At 45.6% G+C, this 18,458-nt stretch overlaps 2 protein-coding genes across 16 annotated transcripts in view; one reads left to right on the top strand and one right to left on the bottom strand.

The window, feature by feature from the left end:
• LOC119955607 (astrotactin-2-like) overlaps window positions 1-18,458 on the bottom strand; it is a 1,814,189-nt gene that overhangs the window by 629,032 nt on the left and 1,166,699 nt on the right. For all 12 annotated transcript variants that reach the window (XM_038781996.1, XM_038781994.1, XM_038781999.1 and 9 more), the window contains one exon: window positions 16,328-16,507. In XM_038781996.1, coding sequence (XP_038637924.1) covers window positions 16,328-16,507 — 180 coding nt within the window. The remainder of the gene's footprint in view (window positions 1-16,327; window positions 16,508-18,458) is intronic.
• On the top strand, window positions 10,792-14,877 carry trim32 (tripartite motif containing 32). 4 transcript variants are annotated; one of them, XM_038782003.1, is made up of 2 exons: window positions 10,792-10,935; window positions 12,533-14,877. In XM_038782003.1, the coding sequence occupies exon 2, from the start codon at window positions 12,558-12,560 to the stop codon at window positions 14,490-14,492; it is 1,935 nt and encodes a 644-aa protein (XP_038637931.1). In that variant the 5' UTR covers window positions 10,792-10,935; window positions 12,533-12,557; the 3' UTR covers window positions 14,493-14,877. The 4 variants fall into 4 exon arrangements, with proteins under 4 accessions (XP_038637931.1, XP_038637933.1, XP_038637934.1 ...); XM_038782005.1 differs by having other exon boundaries at window positions 10,827-11,015; XM_038782006.1 differs by lacking the exon at window positions 10,792-10,935 and adding an exon at window positions 10,992-11,104.

Below are 18,458 nucleotides of genomic sequence, written 5' to 3'. Positions count from 1 at the left end.
AAAGGCACAGCTACAGAAGCTCCAAGACCAGGGAATCATCTCCAAAGTGATGGAACCGACTGACTGGGTCAGCTCGATGGTCGGTGTGAAGAAGCCCTCAGGAGACTTGCAGATATGCATAGATCCCAAAGATCTTAACCAGAACATAATGCAGGAATACTACCCGATCCCGAAGCGGGAGGAACTGACCAGTGAGATGGCACATGCCAAATTCTTCACAAAGCTAGATGCATCGCGTGGTTTCTGGCAGATACAACTGGACGAGTCCAGTAGGAAGCTCTGCACGTTCAACACACAATTTGGCAGGTACTGTTATAACCGTATGCCGTTCGGCATTGTCTCAGCCTCTGAAATCTTCCACAGGATAATGGAGCAGATGATGGAGGGCATTGAGGGTGTGGGTGTCTACGTAGATGATATAATCATATGGTCCACAACTCCCAAGGAACACATATCTTGTCTCAAACAAGTCTTTCGACGTGTCCATGCAAATGGCCTCAAGCTGAACAAGGCCAAGTGCTCCTTTGGCATCAAGCTCTTGGGAGACCAGATATCCCAGCAAGGTGTGCGACCAGATTCGGACAAGGTCAAGGCCATTAACGCCATGAAGACCCGGGAAGACAAGAAGGCGGTACTACGCTTCCTCGGAATGGTGAACTTCTTGGGAAAATTCATTCCCAACTTGGCCTCACACACCTCCGCTCTCAGGCATCTGGTGAAGAAGTCCACTGCATTCCAGTGGCTACCCACACATTAAGCAGAGTGGCTCGAGCTCAAAGCAAAGCTTACCGCTGCTCCGGTATTCGCGTTTTTTGACCCGGACTGGGAAACAAAAATCTCCACGGACGCAAGCCAGGACGGCATTAGTGCGGTGCTCCTCCAGAGGGATGACCTCGTCCTGGGCTCCAGTTGCTTCTGTGTCAAGGGCCATGACTCCTATTGAACAGAGGTACGCCCAAATAGAAAAAGAGTGCCTGGGCCTCCTAACCGGCATTGTAAAGTTCCATGACTACGTCGACGGTCTACCAACATTCACAGTAGAGACTGACCACAGACCGTTGGTCCATATCATACATAAGGACTTGATTGATGTGACGCCAGGCTTCAGCGCATACTCCTTCGACTCCGAAGGTACGATTTTGAGTTAGTATACACACCAGGCAAGGAGCTGATAATTGCGGATGCCCTGTCCCACTCCATCACCTCGCCCTGTGAACAGGTTGACTATATCCGCCAGATTGACGCACAGGTGCAGCTGTGTGCCAGCAACCTCCTGGCCTCAGATGAAAGAGTGATCAGCATTCGTGAAGAGACTGCCGAAGACTCTCTTCTGCAGCATGTAATGCACCACCTTGCAAATGGCTGGCAAAAAGGGCAATGTCCTCAGTTCTTTAATGTGAAGGGCGATCTGACAGTCATCGAGGGGATCCTCCTCAAGCTAGATTGTATTGTTATTCCTCGCAGTCTGCAGAGCTTAGTGCTCAAACAAATCCACGAGGGACACCTAGGTGTCGAAACGTGTAGGTGCTGGGCCCGGCAGGACATATCTAACATGGTCCTCAATTGTGCGACCTGCCAGCATTTCCAGCCTGCTCAAACAAAAGAAACACTCCAGCAACACGAGATCGTGACCTCTCCATGGTCCAAGGTGGGAATCGACCTTTTTCAAGCCAATGGGCGTGACTATGTGCTCATCATAGATTACTCCTCAAATTACCCAGAAGTTATGAAGCTGTCAGACCTCACATCAAGGACAGTCATCAAGGCCTGCAAGGAGACATTTGCCAGGCATGGTATTCCACTCACTGTCATCAGTGACAAAGGTCCCTGCTTCCACAGCCAAGAGTGGTCCAATTTCGCCAAGTCGTACCAATTCAACCACATCACCACAAGCCCACGCTACCCACAGTCCAACGGGAAGGTTGAGAAAGGAGTCCATATAGTGAAGCAACTGCTCTGCAAGGCTGCGGACTCTGCTTCTGACTTCAACCTTTCGCTGTTGGCGTACAGGGCAATCCCTCTGGCAACCGGTATGTCTCCGGCTCAACTCCTCATGAATAGAGACCTGCGGACGACTGTTCCAACCATACACTTACCAGACCTGGATCACCTCCCAGTGCTGCAAAAGGAGCAGCAACTCAGGAACCGGCAAAAGCTGACGTACGATGCTCATGCTACCGATTTGCCTGTGCTATCTCCGGAAGATACTGTTCAGATCAAGCTACCTGATGGAGGCTGGTCAGCTCCAGCTGTTGTTTGACAAGCTGCTCCCAGATCGTTTGTAGTTCGTATGGCTGATGGCTCCATTGTCAGGCGCAACAGAAGGGCACTGCGCAAAGTTGCCTGCCCAGCACCAGATCCTACTTTTCCATATGTTGTTGTGCCTCCTCCAGACACCTCGCACCACGAGGCCACCAATCTGGCAGCAATCCCGCCTGTCGAGGCGCCGTTGTCCCCACCTCCACCTCTCCGGCGGTCGACAAGGATCAGACGCAATCCCCAAAGATTGGACTTATAGACATTTATCTTGTAAATTTTGTTCTGTATCTGCACACTAGATACCTCTTATGTGTATATTCATCCACTCGCTTTCATCCACTCACCATTTAATGTAATAGTTCTACATGTAAATGCAGTCGCATATGCTCCAAGCAACCAATATTTTTTTTTAAAAAGGGAAGATGTCATGATATGCACTCATGCACATAATGAGATACAGACAGGCAGTGACAGACACCCAGCACAGCCAATCAACACAGAGGACAAAACACAACCAATCACCGTGCAGAAAACTAGACGGTGGTCTCCCACTGTAAAACACATGAGACATCAACACTCTGCCTCTTTCCACTGGTGACAACTGGAGTGACAGTCAGGGTGTATATATCAGTTAGCACCTTCTACACGTGGCTCAGAGATAGTCTGGTCGAGTTAGTTATAGTAAGCATGCTTAGATTAGTAGAGTGTCAAACCCACAGCGAACTGTGTGCACTGCTTAACAAGTTCAATAAAGCGTATTGAACCAACACCAAAGTTTGGAGTCTACTTTCAAGTACAACTGCATCCTGTTGCAGTCCGTTTTAACCCTGGGTGATTAACACGACACATCAGGGCACATCTTTTAATTTCAAGTGACATCCACACTAATAGCCTTCCTACTTTTATAAAAATTATGATCTGAAAATAGAATTAACTTCACACTTGTGTTATACTCCCAGCTGATGTTAATACAGGACAACTCAGATCTCAGTGCGTAACCTGGTTTGGTGGATCCTAACTTTAAACTGTGGAGGGCAGTTTCTACACAGATTCTTAGGAGCCTGCTGATAAAATTTTAACAAAGAATAAAAGATTTACTAAGTGAGAAAGATGAACTCTATTACATTAGACAAAACATGCCTCACGGTAGCATGGTGGTTAGCATCAATGCTTCACAGCTCCAGGGTCCCAGGTTCGATTCCCGGCTGGGTCACTGTCTGTGTGGAGTCTGCACGTCCTCCCTGTGTGTGCGTGGGTTTCCTCCGGGTGCTCCGGTTTCCTCCCACAGTCCAAAGATGTGCGGGTTAGGTGGACTGGCCATGCTAAATTGCCCGTAGTGTAAGGTTAATGGGGGGATTGTTGGGATACGGGTTACGTGGGTTTAAGTGGGGTGATCATTGCTCGGCACAACATCGAGGGCCGAAGGGCCTGTTCTGTGCTGTACTGTTCTATGTTCTATGTTCTACCAGAAATTTATTCAAACTCACACTATTCCTTTTATCCCAGCAACCCTTACAGGCAGAAACTTCGGTGCAGATTTACCACTGTCACAACACCAAGATGTCTTGCTTGGGTTAACTCTGCTTCAACCAGTTGTCTTTTGGCCTACCACCTGAGACTCAAAATAACTGAATTCTAAACTCACTATTGCATTAACTTCAGAGTAAATACATGAGTTCCTTCAATGCAATTCCACAATCAAGCTTTTTGCAAGGTTTCTAATTGGAAAGGTCAGAACTTCTGCCTCCACTTTATGGTATGTGCACAATAACTGTTAGAGGTTCCCAGGGTTTCTTCGCTCTATTTCCAGAACTTGGGTCCACCAAACAGTTCCCGGGCCTCCTCCTGGATCCCATTTGTACAGCCAGCTCATGGCGCACTCGCAGCTTGAAAGCTTGTTTTCTGACTCCCCAAAATGCTCATCACTGGCTGTTGGACTAAGCTGGGGGACGCATCCACACACTCACAGCATCGCCCATCCTGGTCATTGGGCAGAAACCACACGACCAGCATTGGTATATGCTGCACCCCCAAATTCAACAACGCCCGCAGGGGCACACAGATACGATTAATTGAATTCATAACATTTGACAAAAATTTTAATTCATTGACTTTTAAGATCCTTGGACAGGATTTTCAGTCCCCTCCACCTCCCCCGACTGCATGTTTTGCAGCAGCAGACGCAGCCCACCAGTGACCGACAGCGGGACCTTCCAGTCTTGCTGTTGTCATGGACTTTCCTGTTGTTCGTGCCCTTCACTGCTGAGGAGCCCACAGCAGGCAGGCGGGGGGGGTTGTCACTGTTGGTGGAACAAGATGATCCCACCGGTGGGAACGGCAGGAACATTTTGGCTCCACGCTCTGTTTTTCTTCCTACAGTCGTCTGTGATGTTTCCCACTAATATAACCGTAAAATGCTGGAAATGCTCAGCAGTTCTGCGAGTGTATGTGAAGAGAAGCAGAGTTAACATTTCAGGACTTTTCTGGCAGTGCAGGGGCAATAGATAAACAGCCATTAAAACAATGGCAACAGAGGTTGGATTGCCTCAAGTCTTTGGAATCTACACCATGGGAGACTAGGCAGGACCGCACTGGAGTAGTTGAGTCTAGTGGTAACAAATGCCTGAATGAAAGTTTCAATTGCAGGTAAAATGCAGCATTGGTGAAGCTGTGGGATGTTGGCGGTGAAAATAGGGGATCTTAGATATGAAATGAATATGAAGTTAAGCTCATCTTCGGGTCAAATGTGACAACAGGGCTGCGAACAGTGAAGCCAAATCAAAAGCTGATGCCAAGGAGAATAATGGAGTCAGTACATTGGAGCTCGGAGGGGGGAACCAAAAACATCCTCGTAACAAATTGTTTTAAGTGAACTCATTATAAGCCTGAAGCACTTCCCAATTAATACATTCATGTAAATAATGGAAATCATTGGAAATGTTGTAATTTATCAAATATGACCATTTCTGACCTCTTTGTTCTGACCCAAAACAAAGTATTAAACTGTTTATTAGTGGATCAGAAATCAAGCGATTAGCAATGTTCCATTATTTCAATGGTGCTGTATTCGGAGCTAACATTCTCAAAACTCTCCAATTTTATTCACATTGTTATCACAAGAAGGCTCCAACCAGTCTCGACATAAGACTTTTAGTCATCAAGCAGTATTTTCACGTTCAGTTATCAGATCTGGGCCACTCCCTTACTAAATTGATATCTGGCCACACAGAGTCCATCCATCATTTATTTCTGTTCTTTGTGCAGTTATTTTATGTTATTTAGAAACACAAAAAGTCACAGATCTATCCCTTTTTAATAGATCAACCTATTATTCTGCTGCCCCACCAAATACTTCCATTTCTACTGTCTCCAATAACAATGAAATGCCTTCTGAACTAAGCTGTACCAGTTGGTTCAAAGACTTTCTTTACAAATTATTCTGCAAACCTAAAGGGCTCGAATTTGTGCTCAGTGATGAATAAACAGCTCCAACTGATCATTATTATTCCACAGATTTATTAAGGAGTTTTAGACAGGAACTTGCTGTGATTGAAATGCTCTGTTGGCAAGGCACCCTCTACAAGGGATCTTGGTGAACAGCACAAGCAACTGTCTGGACCAGGTTTTCACCTTTGGACGGCAGAATCGGGAGCCAAGAGATTTCTGAATGTCGCAATCTTGTGCCCGCAGGGAGTCAGGGGAAGGATGAAGCCGTGCCTGCAGGCTTGAAGCTGAGACAGAGGCCGAGGTGGACAGGTTAAGAGGCACACCTCCATTCAATGGGACACGGACCCATTTCTGGAAATGATTGGAAGGCAGAACATGCATCTGTCAAAGTGACCAATATCACATTCCCCTTCTCAACAACTCCTGCTGCGCAGAATCCATTAGTAAGTTTCAAACTCAGCCAAGGATTAATAATAAGATTCCACTAATAATAATAATAATTACCTTTTATTGTCACAAGTATGAAGTTACTGTGAAAAGCCCCTAGTTGCCACATTCCGGTGCCTGTTCAGGTAAGTTGGTACGGGAATTGAACTCGCGCTGCTGGCCTTGTTCTGCATCACAAATCAGCTGTCTAGCCCACTGAACTAAACCAGTCACTGAATGACTGCATAAAGATCTCTTGCTGAGCTGGATCTATTAGTGTAGTAGGTCCCCGTTATCCTCGCTTTTCACCCCACCAGCCTCCGCATTCAGAGAATCATCCTCCGCCAATTCCAACATGATGTCACTATCAAAGACATCTTCTCTCACTCCCCTGTCAGCATTTCACAGGGACTATTCCCTCATACCCTAGTCCACTCCTCCATAGGGATACCTTGATCCACTCCTCCATCACCCCCAACACCTCACCCTCTTCCTATGCAATCGCAGATGGTGTAACACCTGCCCCTTTACCTTCTTCCTGCTCAATATCCAAGTTCCTAAACACTCTTTTAAAGTGAGGCAGTGCTTCATGTCCACCTCCTTCAATCTGGTCTATTGCATTTGCTGTTCCCAATGCGGTCCACTCCACATTGGAAAGATTAAACGTAGACTGGGTGACTGCTTTACGAACACCTTTGGTCCATCGGCAAGCAGGACCCAGGCCTTCCTGTCACTGTTATTTCAACTCACCGTCCTGCTCTCATGTCCACATGCCTGTTCTTGGCCTGCTGCAATGTTCCAATAAAGCCTAATGCAAACTGGAGGGACAGCACCTCACCTTCCAATCTGGCACATTACAGCCTTCCAGACTCAACATTGAGTTCAATAATTTCAGACTGTGAACCCTCTCCTCCACCTTCACCCCATTTTTATTTCTATCAATTTATTTTCCTTTCTTCCATCGATTTGTTTTTCCCCTCACCATTGACCATCCCCTCCTACCCCCACCCCACTTGGCCCACCTGTTCCCTGTTGCTAGTTATCCTTTGACACACTGCTTACCTTTGTTCTGTCATTAATACATTCTAATCTCCTAATATATCAACATCAGCACCCTTCTTAGCCTTGATCACTCCATTTACATTCCTTTTGTCTTTCTATCCATGGCGTCTTTGTTAATCTCCTCCTATCGCTTGCTCTCTATCCAGTCCCACTGTTCCACATCCCCCCATAAAAGTATAAATATGAACCTATTTCCAGTTCTCTCCAGCTTTGACAGAGTCATCCAGCCTCTCCCCTGAGAGGCTGTCAGCCTTCCTGTGACTGTCCATTATTTTCTTTCTTTGTTTCAGATTCCAGCATCTGCAGTAATTTACTTCTTTCTTTGTGTTTAATTCACTGTCACTTCTCTTTGTGGAATGCCTATCCTGAAGAAGTACTGTTCTTCTCTCCAACAGGATTTCAGTTTGTCTGACCACCTTCTTTGCTTTCCATTTCCCTCCTGATGTTTGACAAGATGTTTACCAAACCTCACTTTCAGAGCTATATTTCTGTCCTCAGCGATTGTCTTTATCCATGACTTACCCCGAATGGATTCCAACTCAAGTTCCACCCCTCATGTTTTGAATCCACCCAGGATTCCAGGTATCTCCAGGACATACAACACTCCTTGGAGAGCTATTCTCGCAATATCTTGAGATCCAATTTAGGCCATGCACCGCCATATGCAAACACTTGATATCTCTCCAGCAGTGCCAACTCACCCTATCTCAAAGCTGTTCTTGTCCCCAGTTTCATTTCATTCTTCGTCTCATCCGCCGCCATAACGGTAAACCTTTTTGCTTCCTTCCAGTGTTACAGAACGCAAGCTCTAACAACTTATCGATACCAACGCCCATCCAGGCCCCTGCCCCCTCCCCCAGATCTTGCCATATATTTACCATACTCTCTGGCCTTCCCTTTCTGAAGTTGAACATGCTGCACCCAGTAAACAACTCAGCTTCATACCCTTACGCCCCCCAACTCAACTCGGGCTCGATACAATGCCAAACTCTTCTTCCAGTGCCTTCATACTCACTTTTTCGGGCAGGAGTCCTCCCCAAAGAAATATAAAATTCATAGAGCCAATAGAAATAAAATAAAATCATAAAATATTTTACTTTTATTTTTCAATATCTCCAATAATTAAAATGTGAAGAACTAAGAATCCACACTTTTGAAAGTAAATTTCAGTGTTGGCAGCAATTAGGACTTGTCGCACTGTTAAAAATGTACTTGCTTTAGAATGGACAAGCTCTAACCTTTTTCTGGAAAGTTTAATATGTATCTATTACATAAGTACAGCAATTTCATACAATTCCGTGCATTTAAATGCAGTCACTCAGCGTGATACCAATGTGGCATAATTTTTGGAGGACCTGGTAACACAGACAGAAAATTCCTGATTTCCGTGTTTAACTGCACATATCTGAGGGCTAAATGTTGCAGTACAATTATCACTTTAATATCAGTGACGATTGATAACTTCAACATTTTTAAATCTCAAAATCCAGACAATTATCTTTCAGCTGAAAAGGAATGTATCTGATTACCCTTAGTGAGAAGTTCCTCACTTTCTTATTTATATTGTCCAATATTTGAACCTATTGCCAAAATAACAGCTTCAGTTGAATTATTTCGTGAATTCCCTTCATCGTCTTGCAACAACTCAATCAAATCATATCCAATTTTCTGAAGAAACAAAGTCAAACTTCCTGATGTATTTCTCATTAACAGGTGGCATCATCTGCAAACACAGCAGGTCCCACATTTACACTGAGGACAGCACGGTAGCATTGTGGATAGCACAATCGCTTCACAGCTCCAGGATCCCAGGTTCAATTCCGGCTTGGGTCACTGTCTGTGCGGAGTCTGCACATCCTCCCCGTGTGTGCGTGGGTTTCCTCCGGGTGCTCCGGTTTCCTCCCACAGTCCAAAGATGTGCAGGTTAGGTGGATTGGCCGTGATAAATTGCCCTTAGTGTCCAAAATTGCCCTTAGTGTTGGGTGGGGTTACTGGGTTATGGGGATGGGGATAGGGTGGAGGTGTTGACCTTGGGTAGGGTGCTCTTTCCAAGAGCCGGTGCAGACTCGATGGGCCGAATGGCCTCCTTCTGCACTGTAAATTCTATGATCTATGATCTCTGCATCATAGAATCATAGAATTTACAGTGCAGAAGGAGGCCATTCGGACCATCGAGTCTGCATTGGCCTTCGGAAAGAGCACCCGACCCAAGCCCAAACCTCCAACCTATCCCAGTAACCCCACCCAACTTATTTGGACGCTAAGGGCAATTTAGCATTAACCAATCCACCTAACCTGCTTTGGGCTGTGGGAGGAAACCGGAGCACCCAGAGGTAACCCATCATTGTCATCTCTCTAGATCCTTCGACTGTCTCTAAATTGTTAAACTGCTGGTCCAACATCCAGAACTGGGCAAACATAAACTTCCCCTGAGCACTGGAAAGACTGAAACTCTGTTCCCTCCGCACTGACCAAGGTTCCGTGTAAACTGCAAAACTGTGCGATCCCACAGTCCCCATGTAAGGTAAGCATGTATAAAGGTGAGGTATAAATCGTAGCAGTAACCAAGCCTACACTGGAAAAAAATACTGCATTTGCTGAATTGTTGATTGGAATATATAGATAAAGAGCTGCGAGACAACCAGTAGTTGTGAAAGAGAATGGAAGTGTTTCTGTTTTTCCAAATGAGGCTCAATGCAAATAGTGTTGCATTTCGCAATGTAGTTTTGCAGGACTGACTCTTAAAGTCAGCTCGTTATCTCTGTTTTCTCTCCTTCCAGATGCTGCCAGACCTGTTGAGATTTTGCAGCATCCCCTGTTCTTGTTTGTGACTGCTTAAGTATTTTGTTTATTCCTCTAGCTGTGATCAATCGCACGAATAACGCTATCGCCACTTCTGTGGAAGGGTCATATGGACTGGAAACATTTACTCTGTTTCTCTCTCCATGCATGCTGCATTTATCCATATTTTCTGTTTCTATTTCAGAATTCCATTACCTGCAGTATTTTGCTTTCACTTAAAAGGTACCTGGAGTCCCGTGAGACTGCGGACCAGGTGCTGCAAAGTGGGATTAAAGTGAACAGCCAGTTTATTTTTTAATCTTTTTGGGGCGGCGCAAACGCCGCGATAGGTTGAATGGCCTCATCCTGCACTTTAACTTTCCTATGGCTGTAATTTGCCAGAACCAAGTTTAAGCGTGGACAGGCACCTTCGAAAGTTTGAACTATTTATTTTTATGTACGTATGCAGGTGCAAGTAAATATAATGTCACTTTTGTTCTTTAGGATGTGACAAACCCAATATAAAAAAAATAACGAATATCCCCACTGTTGAACTTTTGTCCAAGGCTCTCATGTGACAAGCTGCTGCTTATAACCAATGCGCACACGCATGTCCGAGTTTGACGGAACGGGTTCGATCAGTCCAAAGGGGGAGGGGCGTTGAGAAGGGCTCTGATTAACAGCGCGTCAGAGGGGCGGGGAGAAGTGCTCTGATTGACAGCGCGTCGGAGGGGCGGGGTGGAGAGCGGGGATTGACAGCGCATCGAACCAATCGAGCGAACATCCGCCGCTCGACGCTTTGGGAGCCAATCCGCGCGCGAGCGGGGGCGGAGCGTGGCCGACGTCACAATTGGGCCTGCAAAGTCGAAAGCGAGCGGTCGGTTGGCGGAGCTGAGGGCGACAGCGGGTTCCCCGGGCGCCTGATTGACAGGGCGCGGCGCGGGGGTCGGGAGAAAGCAGGTGATCGACGGAGCGCGCGCCGGCGGTTGATTGTGCGCGCGCAGACGGGCAGGCGCGTTCTCGGCAGGTTCCCCGGACAGGTGAGTGACGGACGGCGACAGGTGAGGTGAGTGGCGCACTGCACTGCAGCGTCCGCACCGGGACTTCCCCAGTCCCGCAACCCACCAAGGTAGGCCTGGGGGTCCTCTCCGAATGTGCCAAGTGCTGCATCAAACGAGGCCTGGAGGCCACATGGGCTCACCGAGCCTGCAAGAAGCTTAACATTTGTTTTGTTTTTCTCCCCTCGTCCTCCAGACTAATTGCCCCCCTCCCCAAGGTCAGGTATCCTGACATTTGAGATATGAGGGGGTGGAGAAGGTAGTGTTTGGCATTAGATTCCCTGCTGAGACCTGGAGTGGATCTTGTTTGGGATTTACTTTCCCACAATCGATTGGACCTGCAATGCACTCAAATCAAACCCTCCCTCCCTGTGGTCCTAGTACTGTACTCATCCTGAGCTCACCTTGCGGTACATTGTTCCAGCCACACATCTGGTTGAAATGACTGGTCGAGCTACCTGAAGGTAATGACAAGGGCTGCTGCTACCTCTGCCTGCATGCATGCAGTCTTAACTTTGGTGACAAAGCCAGTGCTTTTTGGAATCTGGGGAGGAGGGGAATGACGACGGGAAGGGCTGGAATATTTTTACACTTGCACAAGTGGATTGCTACTTGGTCAGCTGCAGATGTTTGGGGATCTGAACGGGTGTTCTTCGCAAAGACTTTCGCAGAGTCAATTCTGATTGCAGCTACGAGTCAGCGAGGAGAGGCTGAAGAGGCAGTTCTGCGGTGTGGAAGGAAGTGAGCAAACTTGAAGTAGAGAATGTGGAGAAGGAAATATAGTTCTTAGTATCCTCTCTATGCCCCACCTCAGCCTGTAAAATTCTTCATCATGTAAATATTAAAATGGATCCCAAATATCCTGTTTTAAATAGGTGTTACGTGTAATCGTGACAAGAGATAAGTGAATTGTTGGTTGGTTTACATAAAATGTAAGTGACATCCTTGCATTTGGAAGTGGAATTTCCTGAGACGTACTTTCTGGTTGAAGTGTAAGGAATACTACTTTGGGTGGGTTGGTTGTCAGTCTTTGAAATTTAGTTAAGAGTTTTTTTTATAAAAACACTGACTACCCCTTTTCAAAGGAACATATATTTCTCCTGATATTGCTGACCTGACGAGTAGTGATAATCGGAGGCTGCCCATGTTCAAAATTGCAGCAGCACATGTAAATTAGCTTCCCCCCCCCCCCCTAACTGATCTTTCTGGAAAGCCACTAAAGGCTGCATTATAAATCAGGCCCTGTAACAGTGGAAAAACTGTCAATCTATATACTTTCTGACTGGTGTTTGTTATACGTTGCTGTATTTCTCAAATTCCTTTGGTTCATCTTTGATATCAATGTTCACTTTCTCTTCTGTAAAATTGTTATGGCATATAACCGTGCACTGAAATGATGTTTATATTAAACTGGGTGTTAAATGTGTCACCCTTCGAAAAGTTGGAAATCGCCAATGCATCAAATCTTACTTACTGATCTCTTTGCTCTTTGTTTTTAGGTGACATAGGTGACTAGCTGTGGCTATGGCAACTAGCCTGGATGCAGACATTGTCCGTGAGGTGCTGGAATGTCCCATCTGTATGGAGACCTTCAACCAGACTGTAATAAGGCCCAAACTCCTGCAGTGTGGACACACCATCTGCAAACAGTGTTTGGAAAAGCTCATAGCAGACAGTATAAATGGAGTACGTTGTCCCTTTTGCAGCAAAATAACCAGGATGAATAATCTGTCGCAATTGTCGGACAATCTTACAGTTTTAAAAATCATTGATTCGGCCTCTCTGAGTGAAGCAATGTGTACAGTCATGTGTAAAGTCTGCCGGAAGAGGCTGCCTCGAAACTTCTGCGAGAACTGCAGCCTGGTCCTTTGTGAGGATTGCAAGACTGAGTTTCATCAAGTGCAAGGACACACCATTGTCACAATTCGTGCAGCAGCCGAACAGCGGAGGAAGGCGGTTGGGATTAAGCTTGCCAAGCTACGTGAATTGATGGGTGACATGCAGCACAAGAAGACCGCCGTGGACACGGTAGCAAAAAACATGCAGGCAAAATACAAAGCAATCCATCAGGATTACTGTCGGGCTGAGCGAAGAATCCAAGAGGAGCTGGCCAAATCCCGCAGGGCTTTCACATCGGCAGTGTCGGAAGTTGAAAAGATGAACAATCAGATACTGGAGGAACATGCTTATCTGATCAATATTGCAGAGGTGCAGATTGTGTCACGGTGTGATTATCTCAGCACCAAAATCAAACAGGCAGACACAGCTCTTCTTGAAGAAGCCATTGATGATGAAGACCCTGATTTGACTAACAACTTGCCCACCCATTTAACTCTTCAACAGGTAGAATTGGTCAAAGGGGAGCACCTGGAGCCAACTGAGGTTGGACATCTTGAGACCAGGTCCTTTACTGTTCCCATTGAAGAGACACTCATGGAGATGTTTACCCCCACTGAGTATGGACAAGAGGTAGACCCCTCCAAAGAAATGGCCAGCTTCCTCCTACCATCATCTCCAAAAAGCAGGGCAACTGAAAGCATGGCCTCTGGGCCCCCTAACTGTCAGCTGTTGAAGAAAATTGGTTCCCACGGGAATTTGCCTGGGTTGTTTCACCTCCCAGTGAGCCTGTGTGTGACAATACAAGGGGAAGTGCTCGTGGCAGATCGGGGAAACTTCCGTGTCCAACTCTTCAATCGGAAAGGCTTTATGAAGGAGATTAGAAGGAGTCCAAATAGTATTGACAATTTTGTTCTCAGTTTTCTTGGTGCTGAGCTCCCAAACTTGATACCGCTTTCTGTAGCGGTCAACAATATTGGCTTAATTGGCGTCACCGACAACTACGACAACTCTGTTAAGATTTACACCACTTCTGGGCAATGTGTTGCATGTCATAAAAACCAGCTGACGAAGCCCTGGGGCATCGCAGCAATGCCTTCTGGACAGTTTGTGGTGACAGACGTAGAAGGTGGGAAGCTATGGTGTCTAACTGTGGACCGTAATGTCGGCGTTGTAAACTATTCACGGCTGTGCAGTGCAGTGAGACCCAAGTTTGTGACCTGTGATTCCAACGGCAGTGTCTATTTCACTCAGGGCCTGGGCCTGAATCTGGAGAATAGTCAGAATGAGCATCACCTGGAAGGTGGCTTCTCCATTGGCTCGGTCAGTCCAGAGGGACAGCTCAGTCGGCAGTACAGCCATTTTTTCGCTGAGAACGAAGACTTCCGCTGCATCGCAGGGATGTGTGTCGACATCAATGGAAACCTGATTGTTGCAGACAGTGGGCGCAAGGAGATCCTTCTCTTTCCCAAAGAGGGTGGATTTGTCAGTCTGATAAGAGAAGGTTTAGTGTGCCCAGTAGGGGTAGCTGTGTCACCCAAGGGTCAGCTTCTGGTGTTGGACTGCTGGGATCACTGCATTAAAATCTACAATTATCACTCCAGGAGGCATGTAACAAATTGATATATAAATGAACATGGCAGGACAAACCTTTATAGCACCACAGCTTTTTTATTGTCTGGGGACAAAAAGCAAGCCTTGCGCCCTTCCCACCATCGCAACAATCAACTTTATTTATGCCCACCCGAACCACCCTGTGAAGTGTTGCAAATTTCATTTTGTGGGTAAACTCAGCAATTAAAATCAAACTACCAATTAAACGTACTGCATGTTGCAAAGCTTAGTTAAATAGACCATTTTGGTCGGTGTTGTATCGCTGAACATCGTTGGATCATTTGGTTTGCAGTTTGGTACTTCTGTGAACAATATTAAGGTTATCTTGCTTTATAATGAGTAATACATTTAATAAAAGTGTGTCAGAAAATAAAATTGCAGGATTTTAATGCAATCTTATGGTCCTTTTTTCCGGAAATATCAACAACATACACTAACCTCGCCAGTCTGGAATGCTCGGAACCAAGTCATTTCTGAATTTCGGTATTTTCTAGATTCCCAGGTGTGGGAATTGAAAAACAACATGGTTATAAATATTTATGTGACATACACAAAAGTAATGAAACATAAAGGATTTAAAAAATCACTTTACTTCCCAAAGTATTGTGCCCCACATTAAGGAGGAGTTAAATCTTCATTTTCTTTACTGAGCCGATGCCTTCTCGGTCACGTGGCGAGTCCTCGAGTTGCTGAGGTCTGCTCAAAATATTTCCGGACAACTGGTGACTCCGAGCAATAGATTTTAGGACTGGAGAGGTTACTGTGTATAGCAAGTATCAAGGATGCAAAAAGACTTTCTGATCCAGCGTGGCTTGACATTTCACAATCCCTGCATCTCAGTATGTTTTGAAAGCCGATAAAGGATGACGGTGCTCGACAGTACCCAGGTTTGAGAGGAGACCAGGCTAATCAAACCGGTTAGAGCTGACATTGAAGTGAGGTTTTTTCTCAGAATTTGGGGGAGTGAGCTTTGCTTAAAGTATCTGGCCCTCCTATCTAAAGTCCTCTGCTGCAAAATAATATTGGTAGATAAATGCAGGACATAAATACCCAAGTGTGCAGTTTTCAGATTGTTTTAAGTTACCCTCCTAAATATAGCGTTCACCAATAGATTTCTGACCCGGTGCGCCATGTCGCAGTACTGTATCCCAGCAGCCGCATTCCGCGTGCAGTCTCCAGCAATGGAAGATTCCTCCTCTTGCTTATGCTTGGGAGGTGCTGCTCCTTTTGTCACTGAAACCAACTTCCACGCTGAAATACTTTTAATGCCAGTTTTCCTTCCGACAGTCGGAAATATCTTTTGCAAATTTCAGAGACTGAGTACCACATCTTAGAATGTGGACTGAGATAATCCCCAGGGAGTGTGCTGAGTGATTGTTTACAACAACTTGCACTTAGACAGTGCTTTTAATGTAATAAAATGCCCCACGGCACTTCACAGGAGTGTTAGGAGTCAACGTTTGACATCAAGCCATAGAAGGAAATATTGAGACATGACCAAGTGCTTAATTATTTGATAGATGGCTAGAGCTTGATGGCCGACCCAGATCTAATGGACCAAAGAGTCTCTGTGCTGTAAAGGAGTGTCTTAGACTAGAGGACAAAAGGGAAGCGGCAAAGATTAGGGAGGAAATAACCAGAGGTTTGGTCTGGAATGGCTGACACTGCTGGCATTTGGCATAAGCAATGTGGGACAACACTGCCTCAAGCTGCAGGCTGGGAGGAAAGCTCCTTTAGTCCTGTGATCAAGTAAAATTTCACGGTAAAACTTCATGACTCCCCCCCTCCAGCCCCACTGAGTATTGTTCTGCTTATGCAAATAATAAAGTTGATTCTTCTCTTACCTTTCTGATACTGAAGCCAAAGCTGTTGCTGAACCTTCTTGCTTGGAAAGTGTATTTTGCATGTGAGCTCTGAGCCATAGAGAGCCTCAGCAATATAATGGCTACCATATTGCTGGATGATGGAAATCAGATCCTCTCGGCTGCTTTCTCCCTTCAACATTTTCAGCACATTGGAGAAACCTGGGCAGCAAAAGAATGTTCATATTAAGCTGAAAGTCCGGCAGTTCTCTCACTGGCAAATTGTGATGTGAGTGAAGACTTTTAGTCAATGAGCAAAGATGGAGGGTCTCTTCGCAGACCCTCCATTACATCATTTGAAAATAAATTTCGCCAAAAATACTGGAGTTTTATTGTTTTCTCTCTCAAACAAATGTTCTTCCATAGTGGCTACAAAAGCAACATAGTGCCAATGCTGAAAATCTGAAATAGAACCACAAAATGCTGAAGCACATATAGGGAATGACAAAGTTACTTTCATCAGAACTTGAAAAAGTTGAGAGATGCAACGGTTTCTGAGGAGGTACCGTACTGAGGCAGGAGAAGAAGGACTGAACAAAAGCCAAGTTGTGATAGGGTGGAAGGCAAGAGTGATTAAATAACAAAAAATAGCGCGAGGAGTGCAAGGGGGATGAGATGGGATGAGAAACAAAAGATGGCTCTAAAGTTGCTTTAAATGTCAAAAGCGTAATCATTACCAACAATGGCTATCTGAAAAATTGGAAAAGCGGCAATGATTGGAAATTGTAATCTCCAATGCGGAGTCCGGAAGGCTGTAAAGTGCCTCATCAGAAGCTGAAGTGCTATTCTTCAAGCCGAACAATGAAGTTCTTTGAAAGAGTGTTGGATGCCAAACACAGGGAAGACTTAAAATAACAGGTAACCAGGAGTTTAGAGTCATGTTTACAGACAAAATGGAGGTGATCATCAAATCTGTCTCCCTGACAAGATCATCGATCTGTTAGTCTTTCTACAGGATGCCTGACTTCGGGTTTCCCCCAATATTTCCTGCTTTTCAGATTTCCAGCATTCACAGTATTTTGCTTTTGTAGTCACTGTTTCATCTGTGAGGAGCTTTTGTTGTCCTGGATTATGGGGAGGGAGGAGGTTACAGGGCAGATGTTGGATCTCTGGTGCTATTACTGGAAGGGTGCTGTCGAGTGATGGGAAGGGGGTAGCTTTGGACGTGATTGAAGGTCTAACAAGGGTATCGTGGAGGGAACAGTGTCCTCAGAATGACAAAAGGAAAGGCGAGAGGAAGAAAATATGTAGTTTGGTGACTAACATGCTGGAGGAGACAGGAATGGAGGATAGTTTGCTCAGCATGGAAGCCAGTCGGGTGGAAGGTGAGGACAAGATAAATCTGATTGCTGTTTTCAGAGGGAGGGGAAGAGGTGTGAGCACAAATGCAAGAAATAGAATGGACATCTCCGAGAGCCCTATCGAGCACAGTGGAGGAAAATCCTTGAAGGTGGCATTGTCAGAACAGATGCAATAGACATGGAGAAATTTGGAGAATGGCATCAAGATTTTAATGGAAACTGGGTGGGAGGAAGTAAGGTGGCTGTGGGTTTATAGTGAATATTAATCATCAGCCTATCCCCAGAAATTGTGAAACAGAAGTTGAAGAAGGGAATGGGGAGAATCCGTGATGAACCATGTGAAGACGGGAAGGATGTAAATTGGAAACAGAATTATGAACTTTTCCATTGCGGGACAAAAGCAGGAGAAAGCACCAACTATCATCAATGTACTGGAAATAAAGGTGAAGGAACGGACTTGGCTAGGTTTGGGCCTTCCCTCAACATCCTTTAATCTCTCAGATTCAAAATCTGACACAGTCTGCTTGTATCTCCTTCCCAAAATCTGAACAGGATTGCCCTGGCAAACCCATTTCCCCAGCCTGTTCCTGCACAATAAAACTGAATTCCACCTAGACTCTTACCCAACTTTGTCCACAATCCTCTTACCTACATCCATGACTCGTGACTCTGCCACTTTAACAGATTACAGCCAGCAATTAGGGATGACCAATCCTTATACACTTCAATGCCCCAAGAGAGGAAGGTACATCCAGTAGGTTCTATGAACGCTGCTTCTGCACGCTCTTCACTAGATAATGTAGAATAAACAT

Source organism: Scyliorhinus canicula, chromosome 21 (genome assembly GCF_902713615.1).
Source record: "Scyliorhinus canicula chromosome 21, sScyCan1.1, whole genome shotgun sequence".
Taxonomy (NCBI): Eukaryota; Metazoa; Chordata; class Chondrichthyes; order Carcharhiniformes; family Scyliorhinidae; genus Scyliorhinus; species Scyliorhinus canicula.
The sequence above is the reverse complement of the archived record's forward strand: the minus strand, read 5'-3'. Positions and strand labels throughout refer to the sequence as shown.

Excerpts from the sequence above, each read along its gene's own strand:
- trim32 (XM_038782003.1), top strand. The coding sequence starts at position 12,558 with ATGGCAACTAGCCTGGATGCAGACATTGTCCGTGAGGTGCTGGAATGT.